The sequence below is a fragment of the Pan paniscus genome, chromosome 13 (assembly GCF_029289425.2).
Source record: "Pan paniscus chromosome 13, NHGRI_mPanPan1-v2.0_pri, whole genome shotgun sequence".
NCBI classification, from domain to species: Eukaryota; Metazoa; Chordata; class Mammalia; order Primates; family Hominidae; genus Pan; species Pan paniscus.
This window is the reverse complement of record NC_073262.2, coordinates 17,719,693-17,742,220: the sequence shown is the minus strand read 5'-3', so window position 1 is coordinate 17,742,220 and position 22,528 is coordinate 17,719,693. Positions and strand designations below refer to the sequence as shown.

Here is a 22,528-nt window from a genome sequence, read left to right as displayed (position 1 = left end):
TTTATATTGCTTTACTTTCTTTAGGAACTAAACAATACTAAAAATAGAGACAAAGATTCTTAAAACTGACACTTTTAAGGACTCTATTTAGTGACTAGTTGGGGGCAGCAGCCACTCTTACAGATTGGCCTGGTCTTAAAAGATTAAGACATGCCCTTAAAGCTTACTGTAAAAACATTTTATTGTCTTTTATGTCACTCTTTCTCTCATCTTTTTTTTCTATGACATTTACAAAAGGTAAATTTCAATTTTAAAAAAGTTGAAATGTTACATGTTACTTTCTGTGTCTCCCATACATGCTAATTTAGATTGTAATTGACTCCTGTAAAGTAATAAAAAGGAAATCTCCACACCAGAGTATCACACACAGAACGTTGAAATTACATGCATTCCCTAGGCAATATCATTGTGTTTCAGTGAGTGCATTAAAGGGGAAAAAAAGGTCTGGAGCTTGGGAGCTCCTGGCACATTCCACAAGCAAGGTGATAGTGGGAGGGTAAGGTGCATGTAGGACTCTTGAAGCAGAGGTTGGGGGTAGCAGTCAAAATAGTGAGGGAAAATCAAAAACATCTGAATAGCTTACATCCCTCTGCCAAACCTTAACATTGAAGTCATGGGTAGGGTTCCTCCTGGAAATGCAGTGAGGATTAGAGTAAGTCCATGGGCAGTAGGATGAGTCTTTGGCTGAGGAAACAGATCACTGAAATCTGACAATTTAGGTCCCAAAACGTGTGTTGTGTCTTGGGGAACAGTGAAGGACATCCCCCTATAACAAGTAGAGTAGACTAGTGACTAAGCCCTGGCTTTAGGAACAAAAGACACACATTCAAATGTTGGCTCTCCCACTCATTAGCTCTGAGGCCATGTCTAAATCACTGATCCTCTCTGAGTCTTGGTTTCTTTTATAAATTTTTTCTTTTGAGACAGGGTCTCGCTTCTGTTGCCCAGGCTGGAGTGCAGTGGCATGATCTTGGCTCACTGCAGCCTCAACTTCCTGGCTTAGGTGATCCTCCTACCTCAGCTTCCAGAGTAGGGGGGAACACAGGTATGTGCTACCCCACCACCCCACCCAGTTAATTTTTTTTTTTTTTTTTTTTTTTGAGACAGAGTCTTGCTCTGTCACCAGGCTGGAGTGCAGTGGCATGATCTTGGCTCTGCAACCTCCGACTCCCTGGTTCAAGCGATTTTCCTGCCTCAGCCTCCCGAGTATCTGGGATTACAGGTACGCACCAGCACGCCCAGCTAATTTTTGTATTTTTAGTAGAGACGGGGTTTCACCATGTTGGCCAGGATGGTCTCAATCTCCTGACCTCATGATCCGCCGGCCTTGGCCTCCCAAAATGCTGGGATTACAGGTATGAGCCACCACACCCAGACTTTTTTTGTATTTTTAGTAGAGACAGGATTTTGCCATATTGCCCAGGCTGGTCTTGAAATCCTGGGCTCAAGTGATCTGCCCACCTCGCCCCCTCAAAGTGCTAGGATTGCTGGCATGAGCCACAGCACTGGGCGCGTCTTAGTTTCTTAGTAAATGATTAGATGCACAAACATTGTGATGATTAAATCACATACACGTACAGCATTTCCTAGTTAACGGCAACATAGGAGCCCAAAGTATGGCAAAAACTATACTTTTTCCTTTCCGCTTTGGAATGTGTCAGACCTACAGCATCATCACAAAAGTTTGTATTACCCGTTTGTTCTGCTCTCCACAATCCCTACAAACAGTTTACTCTCAGACCAAATACATAGATTTTTATTCTTTAGTTAAGAAAATTACCGTATTTGTCAGGAAACGGTCTCTAATTTCTCTCCTTAAAATTTCCTTATAAATGTATGAAGCCTTTTCAATAGGACAGAGACCCAAGTCATCTTAATTCGGGATGGAGCAGCACAATAAGCATGGTCTACATTGAGTATATCCTCAGTTGACTGAAAACTTCATCGACGTTACAGACCACCTTTTATCACCAAGGGAGCATGTCAGTATGTGGTTCAATGCCTGCATTGCTGCTAATCTAGTCTTCTCTTCCCTGAAACCCACTGCTCCTTGTTCATGCTTGCTCACTATGTCTGCCACCACTACTTACTAGTGACCCAAACCAGAAGATACAGAATCATCCTTGACTTCTTATCATTTACTCCATCTGCTTAGCCACTAAGACCTATATATTTCATTGTCTCATCAATTTTAGAATCTTTCCTCCTTTTTACTGCTTTAACCCTAGTTCCATTGCTCATTATCTCTTGATAGAACATAGAAGAAGCCTTACAGCTGCTCACCGTTTCTTTCCACTATTAGACCCCAGGTTCCTGCTGTCACAAAAACAATCTATTCATATGGAAGATCCAATCTTGTCACTCCCTTACTTGAAAACTTCTATTAGTTTTTCTATTAAATGGTAGGAAAATAATTGAAATTCCAAATCATTGATAGAGGTCACTATCCCTTGCTTCTTGCTACCTTCCTTTGTCTCAAATTTTATGGCCCAATTATATCAAGGAGACTTTGGTTCCCTAGGGACACACTTGTGGGTTTTTGCAAATTGTTACATCTGCTTAGATTTTTCCTTCCTAATTTCTTCTCATGCGTAACACTTGTTAACTGTTCAGGCTTGACTCAGATGCTCTCTCTCTCTTCTCTCTCTCTCTCTTTTTCTCTCTCTCCCTCATTTTAAGAGGTAAGGATCTCACTCTTGCTTAAGCTGGAGTTCAGGGGCCTGGATCATAGCTCATTGCAGTCTTCAACTCCTGAGCTCAAGCAATCCTCTCTCATTAACAATCCTCTCACTTCAGCTGGGAACACAGGTGCATGCCATCACATCTGGCTAATTTTTAAAATTTTTTTAGTAGAAATGAAAACCTTGCTATGTTGCCTAGGCTGGTATGGAACTCCTGGCTTTGAATAATTCTCCCACCTTGGCCTCCCACAGCTCTGAGATTACAGGCTTGAGCTACTGTTGTTGGCCAGGGTTTCTCCTTTAGAAAAAATGCTTGCAAATCCCTAGAATGGTATCATTCCTTTGTTATTCCATAGAATTCTGTGTTGATTAAGATTCAACTACTTACCACACTGCATTAACATGGTTTCTTCATCTGTCAGGGTGTCACACAGTACCAATAATATTTTGAAGAAAAAGGGCACGTCTTAGTGTCTGCACTTCAATTAGCTCCTGCTACCTAGACTGCCAGAACTAACCAGATTTTAAATGTGTTGTCCACCTGTTTATTAAATTCTGGGGGCCATCCCAGTCCCCTCCAGTAATTTATCTCTTTGAAATAGAAAAGCCAGATTTAGATTCTGTAACTCTCAACCAATGAACACTCCTTACCTGTGTATTTCTTTTTCTAATGTATACTTTCACAGCATACTTATTGTTAATATTTTCGGGGAAGCTCTCACTGCTCTTCACAATAAATTGTAGCCTCTAAAAATCTTATTTGATGCTGGCATGTACACAGAAATCTATTATAGATATAAATATACATGTACACATATACATATAAATCTCAAGGGTTACAACATCTCTTCTTTAATAAAATAGCTCCACCTAACAAAATATTTCACGTAAATATATGGTTTATTAGAGCAGTACTTTTTGCTCCGTCTTTTATCCTGGCACCTAGACATCTATCCAGAATACAGTAGGCCTTCAATGATATCATTTGAGTGAAAGAGTGAATGAATGAATAATTGGTCTAAATTATTCACTTTTCTTATAGAATTAAAAATGTCAAATCTGAGGTAGAGAGATTACATTTGCAAATATTGCCCATGAAATAAAATTCACTTTTTGAATGATTCATAGCTTTATAATTTATAATAAGGTAGACTTACTTTAAATCTTGACATATTTTGCCAAAATCAGCTGAAGCATCTCAAACATAGGTAATAAACTCATACTTTGAGTCTTCCCCAGGCAATCTATATGTAGAACTCAGCTGATAATTGGTACGTGATAAAAACTGGATAAATTTTCATCACCTGATTTATTTTTATATTCTCAGCTATTACTAAAACTTGATTCAATAGATATTGAAAATAACTCTTTATGTGGGTTTTATTTTGCTCCCTCTGCAATAGCTTATAAAGTGTGACAGAATGTCCCTAATGGAAATAACTAAAATCAGGTGGCTTTTTATGCATTTTTTTTTTTTTTTTTAGAAATAAAGGTTTCTGTTTCTTCTTTCCCAGACAGTCAGAAAAAATTCAGCATCTAATTCCAAAGTGACATAAGGTAACCATTTACTTTCATTAGTTGTCCTCACAAATAATATCTACCTAGCCTATATGTACATATATACACCAAACATGGAATCATGTAAGTAGATGTAAATCTCAACCACACAAAATATAAGCACTGCAAAGATATGAAAGCATGAGGGCAATTTTGAGAGAAAATGAGAAGAAATTGTGCTGTAAGTATTGCTCCGGAATGAATAGATTTTTTTGGTAGATTTTGTATAAAAATATGTCATTTGTTTCCTTTGAAACTAAATCTGATCAACTCACCTTCATATAACCAGTCAGCAATCCCATTAAAAATTATTTCTTCTTTTCCAGAAGATGTCAGTCGCAATGAACTGCTCTTTATATCAGGTTGATAGTAGATATTATTTTCAAAAATATAAATCTGGATCAGGAAATGTGAAACAAACAAAAAATCCAACACGTTAGGATGCCTTTTGAAACTTTAATATTACAGAATGATCACTGAATAGCCATGTTGTATTATTTACGGGCTTCAAGTTGTTTTTATTCAAGGCATATGTTTTTATTGCTTTCAATTATTAATGGCTTTTTCTGTTTTATTGTATCAATATCAAGTTGTCATTTGGAAATTCCATGGCACTTGGTATTGATGCTTTTAAATCCATATTTTCAGAAACAATATTTCAACTACTTAATAATCTCTCTCCATACCACAAAATTGGTTTGGCTTTGAGATAACATTTTGCTTACTCAAGAGACTGATAACTGTAACTATAAGCCATTTTAGTAACACCAACTGACTGTTTGAAGAGCCTCAATTTGGGGTCTTTACTTTTACAAAAATGCATTTGGTGATCAATAAAATAATCGCTAGATAATCTCTCTGATTCTATCTAGCTCAGCTCACAGATTCACTGATGGTAGAAACGATAATAAAATTCCTTTGAATTGATAAGTGGAACACAGCTTCCAGTGCACCAGTCTTGGCAACTCTTTTGTAAATAGTACGGCAATAATAATAACCTTGTAACTGAGAGTTCCAGAGAGAGTTTTAATTTGAACATAGCACAGTCTGCCAAAATAATATCAACAATAGCCCCAACAACAGGAACAACGGTGCACACTAAACAATGTCACAATGTGCCTATGATATAGACAATTCAGGATAAAATTATTTATAATTCGCTTTACAATGTGTTCAATGCCAAATACTTGAAACTGCTGACCCATGTGGTACTATAATCTTCCAGAGAACCATGTTTCTGTGGTTAGGGGAAGCACAACATTGTCCAGGGCAAGCCAAATTGCTGTTTAGATCAAACATTCTACTAAGAAGGTGAAAGATGACATAGGGCCCGTGTATCCTAGCATGCTATAGAATTAACAAACAGTAGCAAATAGAGAAAACACAAGAACTTCCAAAACAATTGTCTGAATAATTACGAGGCCCTAGGTTTTAAATCTTGGTGTGCACAGTGACAAGAGCAATTTTAACATCTAGAACATTTCATGGATATTCTATTTTAATTCTGGTGATTTAATAAGCATTTACAGGTGGGTGTATTTAATTATTAATTCCACCGCTACAACAGGATCTTTTTTATACCACAGGTGAGAATCTCAATATCAGAGTAAGAATTTAAAAATAAATAAAAAAGGGTACTGCACGGTGCTTAAAAGCATGGGCTTTATAGCCAGGCAGCCTAAATTTAAAATCCTAATGACCTTGATAACATTCTTAACCTTTCTAAATCTCAGTCCTCTACTTTATAAAATGTGAATAAGGCTCACACATACCTTACAGATCTGTGGTGAAGAATAAATGAGATGATGAATGCAGAATAAATAGCACATTGGGGTATTACTAAAAGCAGGGTGGACTGTACACAAGATAACCTGGTTCAGAATGTTAAGAGTTTTGGAGGCAACAAACTCTAAGTCAAAATGAAGCCTCTACAGCTTTAGCTGATATGTAAATTATCCCAACGTTTTGTCTGGTAGAGTACATGTTATATTAGTTAAATATGTATTAGGAGTAGGAGCAGAACAGTAGCAGCAATAGTGGTAGTATTAATAGTAGGAAGGCAAGGGACATGGAGGAGGAGAGAGCTATTAACAAATAATATTTATTGCTTCCACCTCAGTTAGAAAGTTCTCAGGTGAGACAATGAAATAGGAAATAAGCTTATTACTAAAATTATGTGGATCACACTTAGGCAAAAGTTTGAGAATTACCTCTCAGTTTCCCTAACACTGGATAGAAGTTGGATTTAATGACTTTCACGACCCCTGATAACTGAGAAAAAATATGAACTTTGTTCTAGCCAACTAAAGCATAAGCTTTACACCTTTCCAATACTGCATCCTCTTGCTTTTCACAAACAGTATACAACGCAGGTGCACAACGTTTTCCTTACTTGGAGGAAATTCCTTTCCTGTACCTGAAACTTCTAGTGGGACTTGTGAGTCATAACAGCACAGATCATGCACAGCTGGACTACTCAGCACATGTTGCTCTTATTAGGAGTGGAGGTGACCTCACCCAAAGTAATATGGTTCTAAATTCTCAGCTTTCTGAAGGGAATAAAATCTAAGTCAAAATAATTAATAAAACCTCCACGACTTCAACAGATGTAAAAATTATCCAAAACTATTGACCAGTAATTACATTTATATTTGACAGATTGGATACTCAGAATCCATTTGAAACTGACATCTGCTTCAATGTAGAAGAACAAGCAATATGGAATCAGAATTTTAATGCCATGCCACTGAAAGCTGTAATATGAGAGAATGTCCATAAGATGTTTTCTTCAGTGGATAAAAAATAAGTAGCTGTCTTCATGAAAGTGTGCATTTTTAACATCCTAATCCCTTTTCAATTATCAAAGTTTATCCTTGAGTTGTATTTGCTTCAAACAATAATTGAAAACTCTAACCACTAGCAACCATTTGAGAGCTGCAAGTATCCCCAGGTACTGTCTGAGCACTCTGAGGAAATTAAACTGGATCCCAATGACAATGATCAAGGGCTGCATTTAGATTTAATCACAATGAAAATATGACACACACTAATGCTATTTATCCTAATGTTATTGATTAAACTGTCATAATATTTTTTATACTATTATTTTCTTCAGTGAGTCGCCTGATATGGTTTAGATCTATGTCCCTGCCAAATCTCATTTTGGAGGGACATATCCCTAGTGTTGGAGATGAGGCCTGGTGGGAGGGGTTTAGGTCATGGCCATGCATCCCTCACAGCTGGGTGCCGTCCTCACAATATGAGTGGGTTCGTGTGAGATCTGGCTGTTCGAAAGTGTGTGGCATCCCACCACTCCACTCTGTCTTACTGCTTCTCTAGCCATGTGATATGCCTGCTCCTGCTTTACCTTCTGCCATGAGTAAACACCAGTGAGGCCTTCCCAGAAGCCGAGCAGATGTGTATGCCATGCTTGCACAACCTGCAGAACCTTGAATCACTTAAACCTCTTTTCTTTATAAATTACCCAGTCTCAGGTGTTTCTCTATAGCAATGCAAGAACAAACACAACACCTAAGCAGCACAACAAATAAAAAGGGAAAGCTATTTTACCAGCTAACTCTTCAATTTGCAGAGCCAGTCAACTTCCAGTTTTTCAAAATCAATGGTCTTACTCTACCCATAAAATAATTCAAAATGGGTAAAGTCACCACACAAAAAAATAGAACAATTGAAATACTATGTGCTGCATTATGTCAAGCTAGGAAATATGTCATAAATGTTTCAAGGGATATTCGAATCAATGTATTAGTCAATGTTGCTCATTAACAAATGATTGGACCCAATATACATCACTGCTGGGCAGAAGTCTTTAAGAGTCAATTTTTAATTTGCCACCTTCTCTTCTGCCACAACTACCAGCAAATTCACCAGATGCTGGACACCTAGCAGCCTGGATTTCTGGGTGAAGAGCCATTAGGCAGATTCTCTCCATACTGACATACAACTTGTGATGAACATGTGGCAAGAAATGAAAATTTGATATTAAAGTCTATGAAGATCTTGAGTTGGAATGCAGTTACAATGTAAATTAGCTTACCATGAGTGATTCAACCTGTGACAATGGCAGATACAAACTTACAACAGCAGCACTCTCACAAAATTTTAGCCATCTTAAAAGAAAATAAAAACACAAAATAAAATATACATAATTAAACATTAGACCTGTTTTAGCTGAAATATTACTGAAACGCTATTCTGCCTTCACTGATTTGAGTAATTTTCATGACAACTTTAAATTTGAAAATGGTGAATGATTCAAAAATCTCCATGCATTATAATGGTTTGGAAAGATCTGTAAAGTTACACTGGAGTTGGGATAGTATTTGCATTCATTCTACCATGGCTTGCTTTCTGGGAAATAAAATTGTAATTAAGAAAGTATCTCAGATAATGCCTATTGGTGGCAGGGATGCAGTGAAAACTGTCCTTTTCTAATTTAGTTGTAAAATTATAATGTGTTATTCCCATTTGGGAATATAAAATGGCAATTGCAAACAAAACATATTCCATCTCACCAGCAATCCTAAACCTGGGACCTAGCTGTGTAAAAAAAAAAAAAAAAACCAAAATACACCAACCTGTAGAGAGCAATGAGCAGTGATGTTTATTTCAACTAAAAAGAAGAGTCAAAGTGAAAACTCTTCGTAATTGTCAAAGAGTCAAGATGAAAACTCATCATAATCGAATGCCTGGATGGATTACTATTCATCCACACCATATAATAACATTCATGACTTGAAGAGAATAAATTTGTGCTTGGAAAAGAATAAAGTTGACTTGGAAAAATTTCACTGAGATATCGTCAAGTGACAAAAGCAAGACAGAAAACCAAAGAAAAGCAAAAACAACAAAGAATTCAATGAGAGCCCATCTTTATATACCAGACAATGACAATACTAACATAAATTTATACTATCAGTAATCTCACCGACACATAAACATTGGAAGTTGTCTGTTGGTCGTCAGCCCCGCTCCTGCCCCTATATGGTTTTTTATTACTGGGGGTGGTTAGAAAGCCTGAAATTTACATTTCTAAGACTTCCTTTCAAAATAGTCTTCTCAGCTTCTTTGCTAGTTGACTTCTAGTTACTTTCTGCAAAAAAAGGAGAGCTCTACCAGTCAGAAACTGGAAGCATCTGGCAGTGGCTCTGGCACACCAGCTTCAGCAATAGCACCTCAGTGGCAGTGGTGATGGGAGTGTAAGCTCCGGGGTCCTGCCTTGATAATGGCAACATGTGTTTACAGGTTCTGCATACCACCACTTTGGCCCCTCCAGCCTTTACGACATTGTTTGTAACAATTATCTGTATTAAATCTCTTCTATCTGAACCACTAGAGTAATATCTGTTTTCCCATTTGGAAACCTTTACTGAAACAGTACAAAAATGGATAACTATAGTTGCTTGTACAGTATAGCCATGCACTGCATTACAATGTTTTGGTCAGTAACAGACCACATACATAAGGGTGGTCCATGAGATTTTAATATTCTATTTTTTCTGTGTCTTTTCTACGTGTCTATATGTTTGATACAAAGATACATACCATTGTGTTGCAGTTGCCCACAATATTCAGTATAGTAACATGCTTTAGAGGTTTGTAGCTTAGGACCAATAAACTGTACCATATAGCCTATTCGTCGTAGGCTATACAAAACAGGTGTGTATAGATATACCCTATGATGTTTGCACAACGACAAAATTGCCTAACAACACGTTTCTCAGAACATATCCCCGTCAAGTGATACATGACTCTATTTTACAAATACACAAAAGCATGAAGAGACTATGGAAGGATCTGTGTTTGCCTTTTAATATGGGAGGAGGTACAGTAGGGTACAGAAGTGGAAAGCAGGTAGTCAAACAGAAAAGGCTAGGAAAATATTGTAAAGAGTTAAAAAAATTGTGTGATAAGAACACAACATGAAATCTACCCTCTTAAATTTGTAAGCGTACGATGAATTATCATTGACTGTAGGTATAATGCTGTCCAGCTGATCTCTAGAGCTTACTAATCTCACTCGACTGAAATTCTGTGTCGGTTGATTAGTAACTTCCCATTTTCCCTTCTCCCTCAGCCCCTTGCAACCACCATTTCACTCTTAAAATCTATGTATTTGACTATTTTTGATTCCCCATAAAAGGGGAATCATGCAGTATTTGTCTTTCTGTGCCTGGCTTATTTCACTTAGCATAATGTCTTCAAGGTTCATTTGTGTTGTTGCATATTGCACAATTTCCTTCTTTTTAAAACCTGCATAGTATTCCATTGCATGTATATGGCACATTAACCATTTATCTGTTGATGGACATTGAGACTGTTTCTACATCCTGGCTATTGTGAATAGTGCTGCAATGAACATAGGAGTGCTAATAACTCTTTGAGATTCCAATTTCAATTATTTTGAATAAATACCCAGAACTGGCACTGCTAGATCATAAGGTAGTTTTATTTTTAATTTATTGAGGAACTTTCATGCTGTCTTCATATAGTACCTGGATTATTTTGTATACTGAACAGTGTATGAGAGTTCCAATTTCTCCACATTTTTACCAACACTTTTTTTTTTTTATAATAGCTGTCTTGACAGGTGTGAAGTGGTATCTCATTGTAGTTTTGATTTGCATTTCCCTGATGATTAGTCACTATATTTATTGTTGTACATGACTTATACAAGTTTATGTATGTAAATTATACATGTTTATTTATGAATAAAGTACCAACATTAATTTTTGTGATAATATACATATGATGATATGGTTGCTCTAAAGGTTAAGTTTGTACAAAACCATAGGGCAGCTTGAAGGCTAGATCACATAGTTTGAACCAACTATTTTCAGTTATTGACAAATGTAAATTTCTTATGACCCAAGAGTGTTTAATCAGCTTTAGGAAAATATTGGGGAAAATAATTGGTGATAGTTACAGAATAGGTGATGGACATGGGGGACTGCTGGCAGAAGAATGATTCAGATATTCTGCCTAATAGGAATTATAATTGGCAAAATGGAGTCATGATTCCTAACATATGCCTTAAATGTGCATGCCTAAAATGTTTGTGAATTCCAATGCTAGTGTTTTAGTATCTCCCACTTGAATCCTAAGCTTCACCTTCCAGAGTCAATCACTGCAGCTCTTTTTAGCACTGGTTGCATATCTTTCAAAGCCTATGAAGTTTTCACCTTCTTCCCTGCCTAATAGAACTTGAACATTCCAGCAACCATATTCTCAGCTCCTTTTGGCTCCCGGCCCACCACCCAAATTCCAGCCTTACCATGGCCCCTGACAAAACACTGGCTTCAAAATTTATCTGGAACCTTAGACCTTTTGTTTTATGAGGTAAAAATTTGATTTCATTTAATTTTTTAGTCATGCCAGTTTATCAATGTCTTTAAGAACACATCTTAGAATAAACTAAATATTTGTCTTTTAATCTGATGTAATATTGTTTTGGAAATAAATGAGACACATGGAAATTCTTCAGTGAAATAGAATCACTATTAGGTTTCTATTTCACATAGAAACCTCCAACATGCTATATTTTATTTCAATAAATAAAAAAGTGTTATCATATAGACCATATTAAAACATATAAGTATATTTACAGTTATTTTTTATCAGAGATATTGTAAGAATAAGACACCATGAATTCCATCATCTACATAAGATGTTGCAAAACCTTTATATTTGTTTAATAAATATAAATTTTTGAAATATTTAAGACATATTTTTAGATGGATCATCGAATATTGAAGAAAAGTTTCCTCCTCTCAGCAATATGCGACATTTTAGTCTCGAAACCATTTGGAGGAATAACTCTTTAAAATCTTGATGTATAAATTGATAAATGAAAAGTGCTTATTTTGATTTATGTCACTTACATTCTTTTGGTAGTAGGAGTATATATAAGCAAACACACACACACAGAATATTTTGGTATTATAATTAGAATGGCTAAAATGAAAAAGAGAGCCACTAATAAGTGTTGTCAAGGATGTGAAGCAATTGGAACCCTCCTGCACTGCTGGTGGGAGAATACATTGGTACAATCAATTTGTCAATCCTTTTAACAGTTCTTACCAAAGCTGAGCATAGGTCTGACTCAGCAACTCCACTCTAAGGTATATACCTAACAGAAACTTATATGGGTAGATAGATAGATTTCTGTATCAAAAGACACATACAAAAATGTTCGTGGTAATGCTATTTGTGATAGCCAATAACGATGTTACAAATAAGGATAATGATTATCTTTGTGGGTAAATAGTTACTGGTAGGTGTCAGAATACAGGTTTTTCAATTGTGTGAACGATGTTTTGTTTCTGCACTTGGCACCATGCACATGGAAGTGTTCATGAGGATCAGTTCTGTATATTTTGTTGCATGCATGCTAATATAAACTTAAAGCAAAAGGAAAAATGTTATATAGAATATATATTAGCATTTATACTTCATTAAGAATATTACCATAAAGACTTTTATCAAAATTTACTGAAAGCCACAATGCAGCATTCAAGTTTACTTTTTATAAAATTCTGTTTCCATAATTTGTCAGTACACAATAAATTCTGTGTGTCCATTTATATAATGCAAAGCAAAACCATGAGCACAAATTAAACAGTTTGATTACCTCTGACATTTTGGCCTTAAATAAATCTCTCTGTTGGTTATAAAGCACTGCTTTCATTTCTCTATGGGACCATCTCTGAGACATAGAACAACTCATTCAAATCACTCATGTCACCTTTGCATCAGTACCTGACATTCTAGAAATAGAATCACTATCAGGAAACTCTCATCCCTTGACATTTGCAATTATTCATATCAGGAAGCCCTTTCAAAGAGTTCTTATTTCTTAAAACCTTTGCAGCACTTCATGCATTTTCAAAGAAATGAAATATGTCCCTTTGTCTTAAATTCATAATTATGTAAGTCACTTACCAGTCCTAAAGCCTTATCTTTTAATCCATGCTTTTTAGGAGATAAATGGATACCAGATAAAAGTTAGCAAAAAGACCAACTCCAATAAATGGAATATAAGGAATATAATAACAGACTTTCTCTTGGCTATGTCAGTTCATAAAACTTATTTAGCATAAGAGAAGACCTTGTGATGAATAAATCATTTTGGTAATTGAAAACATTAAGAAAAATATTTACAGGCCCCAAGAAATAAACTGGAACCCACAGGAGACAAACAGTTATCAATATTATAACTGTTATTTAAAAATCCCTTATGTGTTGATTTATGCGGGTCGAAGTGCTAGAAGATGGTTTTATCTAGTCATTGCATATCCATTTTCTTCTCTACCCAACCTTCTCCTTTTTCACTTTTCCTTTGCCACCCCATTGTCATGCCTTATTTTCCTTCTTCGAGCCCATTATCATAAAGCAAATATGTATCAGGCACCTCCTATGTGCTAGGCCCTGTGCTGAGCCTTGAGGTTATAAAGATTAAAAAAATACAAGATCTTATTTTATAATGTGACTTTTCATTAAAACCATATGCAAATTAGTACAGATATGGAGAATAAGGAAAAATAAAACCAGTGGATGAGGGCATTAATTTAGGAGACAATGTTACTGCCTAATATGACTGATTGCAATAGAACTCAAAATGGAAAACAAAAATAAAAGCACGATTTTTAGTAATGAAAAAAATACAGAAAAAAAGAGATCTAAGAAATGTAGAGATAGTCAATAGTGAATGAAATGACAAGTATGTTATCTGAAAGATAACTTTTTTCATGGTTCTGTAGAAAAATGAAATTTCTATCAGAGAGACATGAGATCTCATCCTGACAGTGTCAATTGCTCTTTGTAATATTTGGGCAATCGTGTTACTTCATCTCTCTGAGTCTGTTTTCTCATTTGTAAAGATGTGATATTAATACTTCTCATGGTTGTCTACAGGTTTAAATAAACCAAAATCAGTTCATGGATATTGGTCAATGTACCCGTACACAGATGTTTGATTTTTTTTTTTTTTAATTACTGGAAGCTAGTAGTAAGTAATTTGCTAGAAAAGATAAAAGATATAATTACAATTTAGAAAGAATCAAACATTTTTATCCAATTACCCTGAAAATAAGTATATGCATTTAAAGATGGTAAATTAATGACCATGCACCCATTTTCTCTATACTGGCTACCTAGTATACATTTTTTTCCTCTTATTTGGCTACTCCACATCTGACTTCCCTTTCTATTTTGGAGGATCTTTGTATTATGTGAGTATCAGTGGAAAGTACAACTCAGTCTTTAACCATAAGACAAAATCCAGATAAAATATCCTTAGGTCATGCCCCCACCCAGGACCCTGAATTTTGAGATAATAAAACTGTAATTGAAAAATTATTCGCAAGAGCAACAGCAGACCCTCAGCATCCAGCAAGGGTGGTGTGGTGCATGCCCAGTAACGTGGCTTCCAGTTGCAGCAACCTCATCAGATTTTCCTGAACACATTCCTATGTTCAAAAACGTGTAGGCCCTCCTAACTCCTGTTCATTTTCCAGTCCCGAAATTCCAACTTTCTCTTTGATTCTGAGAACTTATATATATATATATTTTTTTTTTTTTGAGAACTAACATTTATTGGTTGCTTCTAAGCACTCACAAAAACCTAAGAAGTGGTTAAAATTATCCTTTACAGATGAGGAAACTGAGGACAAAGACATTAAGTAACTTGCCCAAGTTTACACAGCTGGTAGGTAATGGTGAAACTCAACACAAATACAGGCAGCCTAGCTCCAAAGCCTGTCCTCTTATTTATTTATTTATTTATTTATTTATTTATTTTTATTTTTTATTATACTTTAAGTTTTAGGGTACATGTGCACAACGTGCAGGTTAGTTACACATGTATACATGTGCCATGTTGGTGTGCTGCACCCAGTAATATTTTTAATGAATTCATTTTCTCTTGAAGTAAGCCTGAGTCTATTTCTGTTGCTTACTCCCAGGCATCCTAATTGGAAAGTGACATGCAACAGTTTAACCTTCAAAGCCTCGATGTTAAGAAAGTCCTTCACTGTCATTTCTGTTGGTAGTGAGCTGAATTTACTACTCTTTCTTCCCAGGTAGGTGTCCCTCCCTCTCATTCATCCAAAGATTAACAAAAGGGATCCTGCATATGCATTTCAGCCTCTGACGTTAAAATAATTTGTTTTTACGTTTGTATTGTAAATCTTTGTATTTCAAATGGGGATTCCAAAATTCTTATAACAGATTCCATAAAGAAGAATGAGGGACACTAGAAGAAATTCTCATATGCTTATCAATGGGTTTGTGCCTAATGCTTTTCCAGTTTATGGGCATGCTGATAAGAAAACAAATTGAAAAATGCAGAAGGTGGAACTAGGCTTGGTTATCTCCCATGCACATTTTTTCCACAGCTTGACTTTTTATACTACTTCATAAAATTTCAAGGCATATTTGGCCACAAATGAATAAATATTGTTTGTTTGTTTGTTTGTTTGTTTTTGCAATACAGAAACATCCAACTTTTTTTACTATATTCTTCAAACACAATGTACACCAGTAAAATAATCATAGAAAAGCGAACTTGGTTCCAAAATGCCCATGTCCAGAATTAATTTATTCCTGTTAGTATTCTTATGAACTTAAATTTAATTGAACCCATGATGACTGAGGATGAGAATCACTTAAATTCAAGCATAACTTAGGATCCGCAATAAAAGGCAGTTAGAATACTTCCGAGTCTTTTTTTCCCTATGAGATTCTATAGAATTGGCTATCCCTTGTACTTCAGTTAATCTGTCTGTTACAATGGGATACAACTACATACTACCTATGATGTATACATAACTACATCACAATATGCCCTAATAACTTTTAATTTGGGGCTGAAAAGCATGTCAACAAGTATTCAACAGAGTAATTCCTAATTCTCAGTAATTCATGTTGGGTTGTTTGCAATAAATTATTCCCTGTTGGTCCTCCCTTCAGTTCTAACTGCATTTTCCAATATAACAAAACAGAAACTGTCTGCTAGTGTTTTCATTGATATTGTCCAATTCAATGACAACAACAATATTGTGTTACTACACGTTCCACAAAGAAGAAAAACCAAATTCTTCGGCTGAAATTACCAGAAAAGTATATGGTTTAGAATAGATCTCTTAATCCATCTAAAAGGCAGCTTCCGCCTTAGTGAACCGCATTCACTTGCCATTGCATAAATATGGATCAATGTCTGTATTTGTATTATTTGCTTGTTCATTGGAGAAGACATTGATACACAAAACAGAAAAAGATACCTTGGTCAGAACAGCTAGGTAGACTTCCTGGAAAAATAGCATTTTTGTCAAATGTTAATGCCAAATGATATTGTAAGTTTCATATCATTTAAAGAAACATGTAAATATATATTTGCTATTTGGGAGAAATAGTTTTAAAATGTATTAATAAAGAAAATGTAAAGATAGAAGAAAAAAGAAAAGTGTGCAAGTGTACAATTGTGCGGGTATGCACGGAGACGTGATGATTATACAGTTCACTCATTCCTCTACAGTTTCACTGCAGTCCTAATGTGTCTGTGAAACAATAGCGACTAAGTCACAGCCCCTGTTGCTGAACAGTTCTCAATTTAACATGAGAAGGATAAGGAAGAGCTAACAAATTACCAAATATGGTATGGTATGTTTATACTATAGTGAAGCAGAAAGTGTTATTGGAATCTGAGGGAAGGTCATGAAACAGTCTGAATCTGGTTGAGAGATGGGAGGGTCAAAAAAAGGCTTCAGATGAGCCATGGTATTTTAGCTGGGCCAACAAGTTCCAGTAGATTTTTCTTTTTCTTTTCTTTTTTTTTTTTTTTTTTTTTTTTGAGACGGAGTTTTGCTCTTGTTGCCCAGGCTGGAGTGCATTGGCGCGATCTCGGCTCATTGCAACCACCGCCTCCTGGGTTCAAGTGATTCTCCTGCCTCAGCCTCCTAAGTAGCTGGGATTACAGGCATGTGCCACCACACCCAGCTAATTTTGTGTTTTTAGTAGAGACAGAGTCTCTCCATGTTGGTCAGGCTGGTCTTGAACTCCTGACCTCAGGTGATCCGCCTCCCTCGGCCTCCCAAAGTGCTGGGATGACAGGCATGAGCCACTGCGCCCGGCTTTTTATAATTTTTTTTTTTTTTTTTTGAGACAGAGTCTTCCTCTGTCTCCCAGGCTGGAGTGCGGTGGCGCGATCTTGCCTCACTCCTACCTCTGCCTCCCAGGTCAAATGGTTCTCCAGCCTCAGCATCCCAAGTAGCTGGGACTATAGGTGCCTGTCGCCATGCCTGGCTAATTTTTGTATATTTTTAGTAGAGACAGGGTTTCACCATCTTGGCCAGGCTCGTCTTGAACTCCTGACCTCGTGATCCACCGGCCTTGGCCTCCCAAAGTGTTGGGATTATAGGCTTGAGCCACGGCGCCCATCCAGTAGATTTTTCTAAGCAGAGAAAGGGCTATTCCAAGTAGAGAAACTAGTATGAGAAAAGGCAGATCAAGATGACACATGTTGAAAATACTGTGTATAGAAAGAACCCAAAGGAAAGAAAGGCAAATGTTAAGGCAAAGACATGTATGCTAGAGAAAGAGTGGGGTCAAGATACAAATGTAAAAGAATTATTGGAGGACAAGAGAGATGTAGGGAAAATGCACAGAGATAAGAGGGAGACACTTTCTTAAAAATTATTCACTGTTTACTTTGATTATTCTGAATAGTTCCACCTAAAAACTGGCTAGTACAATACTGGTCCAATTTTGGAGATACAATGATGGATAAAGAGTCAAGACATTTAAAAATCATGATCCTAAGATCTTTTGTTTTATTTTTAATTGATCTGGAAATTATTTTCTTTGCATTCTGCTCTAGTGGAAAAGCAGTAAGTGAATAGGATAGCAACAATCTCAACATTACTGTAATATAACAATTAAGGTAAAAGGATATCTCAAACTGAACCTCCAAACACCTTTCCCATATGAGTCTCCTACAGGTATTAATACAGTAAACAAACAACATGTGCTCACTGAAAATGGACTGTTTTTCACATCAGCCTTTGGTGGAAAGTGGGTGTGATTCTGTGTGATACTTTAATATTAGAATAGACTAACCTGAAATGAATAGAAGCAGAAAAGCAGATGTTTAGACAGCTAGACTTTACAGGAAAGTCCAAATTCAGTCTTCAGTGATGACTCCGCATCATAACTCTTGAAAAGATTTAATGTGACTGAGGAGAAAATGAGCAGTGGACTTCTGGGGCAGGTGTCACCAGTGCATAAACATTCTGGCTTTATAAATGGATGATGGGATAAGAAGAGATTAAAAGAGATGATGGTTTGACATGAACTAACTTTCATAAAAGTCTCTCTGAAGAGACTTTTGAAATTCCTGAGAATGTAAAAGTAATTCAAAGAGGGGAAAAAGGAGGAGGCAGACAAAAAGGAGGATAATGAGAATTGAGGAAGTACACCCAGATTCTAAGTTATTTGCACAGTCTCTCAGGCTGCAGTGCAAGTCTCCTGTCCAGAATCCTTCATCACATACTTCAAGAAATATGATGCTTTGTAATAGCATTTATTCTAGAACAAGGAGCTTCAGTGAATCCCATCATCACAGCAACTAAGTCTCCCTGACACTAGGCTTAGTGACCCCCTTCCTCACACAGACAATATCACATAAATCTTTCATGCCATGTATTCCTGTTCACATCAGTCATCCCCAGATTGTAAGCCTGTTGCCACTAAAAATTGACCTTCCATCAATTTATCATTCCCATAATAATGTTCAATAATCCCTGGCTTTTTATCCATTCAGCATTCCAAAACCTTTAACTCTACATTCTAAAACTGTCACTCCATAACCAACCAACTTACCTCTACTCTCAATTCAATCTCTTCTGAGTGTTCCTTCTCCTTCTTTGCCATAACTGACGTCTAGGTCTTCCTTGATGACTCAGTTTCCAGCTGCCCTCTCTCATGACTGCTGCTTATCAACTCACACCTCAAGATGCTCATTGCTACCTATTTTTTTAATTATTTTTTTAATTTTTTTTGCATCAAAACGTTTCTACTTCTTCATAAAAAAATCATTCTCATATGAGGTTCATTCCAATCAGATTTACTACTTTTTGGCTCCTCATTGTAGAAGAGTGATTTTCTAAAAAAAAATTCTAATAGGCATCATGTCAAAAAAATTTGTTTTCATGGTCTAGAGTGGTGTTCAACACACTAGGGTACATAGGCAGAATCTAGTCTGTTCCTCTTTTTGTATAGCATGCAAAGTAAAAATGGTTTTTGTAGACCAACATTTGCAATGGACTTGATGACAGGGAATACTTACATGCAACCTGCAAAAACATATTTCATTTTTTTCATGTGTAGGCTTGTATTACATAACATTGTACTTATTATTTTATTTTGAATAACAATAAAATTTTGTAGCGGTTTGATTTCTATCTTATTGTAGAAGCACCTATGTAACTTTGGTTTTGTCTCTTGTCTTACAAAGCCAAATATATTTACTATATGATTCTTTACATAAAAAAGTTGCTGATCCCTAGTGTAGGGTAAAACATCTATGAAACATTGTGTTAAATAAATTTAAGACAGTTTCTTTATATATATATATATATATATATATATATATATATATATATATATATATAAAAAATTCAGGACTCTTCAAAGCTATTTCTAATTTCATTGCGAATGTTGAGAACTAGGATACTATATTGTATTTTCTAAATTAGGGGTCCCTAACCCCCAGGCCATGGACCAGTCTGTGGCCTGTTAAGAACTGGGCTTCATAGCAGGAGGTGAACCATGGGCTTCATCTGTGCTTACAGCCACTCCCATCGCTCACATTCCTGCTTGAGCTCCGCCTCCTGTCAGATCAGTGGTGGCATGAGGTTCTCATAGGAGTGCGAACCTTATTGTGAACCATGCATGTGAGCTATCTAGGTGGCATGCTCCTTATGAAATCTAATTGTGTCAGTGTCTCCCATTACCCCAGATGGGACTATCTAGTTGCAGGAAAACAAGCTCAGGGCTCCTACTGATTCTGCATTATGGTGAGTTGTATAATTATTTCATTACATATTATAATGTTATAATCATAGTAATCAAGTGCACAATAAATGTAATGCTCTTAAATCTCCCAAAACCATCCCTCCCCTGCCCCAGTCCATGGAAAAAATTGTCTTCTACAAAACCAGTGCCTGGTGCCAAAAAGGTCGAGAACTGCTGTCCTAAATGCATTAGACAATGATTCCAAAAAAAAAAAAAAAAAAAAAAAAATCAGACCATTTTATAGGTCCAATATTCTAGGAAAACTCTTAAAAATGCATTTTAAAGTATATCTTCTTAAGTAAAAATGAACTAATATATGGATCACTATATGTAACCTTAAGAACCAATTATTTTTACAGCTTTCAAATTGCATAACACTTTGGGATATGTGTCAACTCAATGTCAGCAAAGTCTAGCAGTAAGAACAAACTCATCTTTAAGAAGTTATTTCTGATACCTTTATCTTCTCGGCCTCCTCACATTGCCTTGTTTCAATCGAAATCCACAAAAATCACTCTTATTCATATTATTTACCAACTATGCAGCTTTTTCATTCCCACACCTATATAGGATTAGCACTTCAAATCTCCATTGAAAGGACAGTCATTTCAATGGACTCCATCTCAGACAATCACCCTCCTCTTGAATAAATCCATCCTGAACACAACCGCTAGAGTAATCTTACACTCCATTTTATGATGTATAAGAATCCAGAATGACTCTGAATTTATAATCTCTGCAAATACGTAGCCACTGTAGCATTCCAGGTCAACCAAGACAATCCCATTCTTTATGTGTATCCCTCATTTTTCTCATCTTTAATTTCTCTAACAGTACTTACCAAATTGTCCCTAATAGTCTTTGCAAGTAACTTTTTTCTTTTGTAAGGTCTCTATTTCTTTTCTGCAAATTAATGTATATAACTTTCAAACCTGAAATTAAGAAACTGTGGTTCTAAGACAGCGAATCCACTATTCACTCCCCTCACCCCATAGAAAAAGAAAAAAACATGTACTCACCTAGCTTTATCTGCATGCTATTGTGCTATACGAATTTCAGTTTTGCCCAAAGTATTTCTTGACTTATCACCTCATGCTTCTAGATTTTAAATATCTCAGCAGTTCAGTTCTTTCATTTTTTTCCAACTGAATTCTCCAGAGTGACTAACACATTACAGATTCTAAAAGCAAACTTCTTATTCTTTAAAAACTCAAGTCCTGTTGTTTCTTTGTGGAAATATTTTCCACATTTTATTAACTATATTATTGAAGGTTATGACCTTTGGAAGTAACACAGGCTACCAAGAAAACAGGATTACTTAATAAATATTTTATTAACTGCATGATTAAAACTAGATTAGCTACCAAGCGAATACATCTTAGGTTTTGGGAATAAGAATAAAATAACTTCAAATTTTAAAAGCTCATAATGTTCTAGAAAAAAGTTGAAAAATTTTAAGTCTATCATTTTATAGTGACTTGTTTTATAGCTGCTTGTTTTATAGTGACTTGTTTTATAGCATTTTATAGAAACAAGGCATTTTATAGTGACTTGTTTCAACTTTTCAAATGTATTCGTAATCCAAATGTTAGAAAAAAAATGAACATTGTTTATGAATCCATGATACTATTATTGTTTGATGAAAATAAACTACCTCATTTACCACATACCCTTAAATTCTAAAATTATCAGGCAATCTGATTTTTATCAGTAACTAAAAATTCAAAGTGCCTTGTGAAAATTATTATTAAGGAAGATAATAATCTCATGTAAAATATAGAAATGTTACAAATGTATAATTTTCTTTCTCCCTCACCATTTTTGTCGTTATAGTTGTCACACAACATACAGACATACATACCCCCATACTGTCATTTTTGCTTTTAACAGTAATACGTTTTATACAGAAATTAAGAGGAAATTTAGTGGTTTATGTTTACTCATATACTTAACATTTCCAATGTTCTTCTTTCATTCCTGAAGATCCGAGTTCCCCTATCATATTATTCTTTCTCACTGAAGAGCATATTTTGTAGTGTGGGTCCCTTATTTTTCTTTAGTCAGAAACTGTCTTTATTTCACTTTGATTCCCCATGGTTCTTAATGAGAAGTCTGTAAGCATTCTAATGTTGGTCCTACTTATATGTTGTGTTGTGTCTCTGTTCACTTCCACATTTTCTCTTTATCTTTAGTTTTCAACA

At 35.8% G+C, this 22,528-nt stretch overlaps 1 protein-coding gene across 9 annotated transcripts in view; it reads right to left on the bottom strand.

The window, feature by feature from the left end:
- Positions 1–22,528, bottom strand: part of DPP10 (dipeptidyl peptidase like 10) — a 1,401,293-nt gene that overhangs the window by 101,169 nt on the left and 1,277,596 nt on the right. For all 9 annotated transcript variants that reach the window (XM_063595113.1, XM_063595114.1, XM_063595111.1 and 6 more), the window contains one exon: positions 4,514–4,634. In XM_063595113.1, the coding sequence (XP_063451183.1) occupies positions 4,514–4,634 (121 nt within the window). The remainder of the gene's footprint in view (positions 1–4,513; positions 4,635–22,528) is intronic.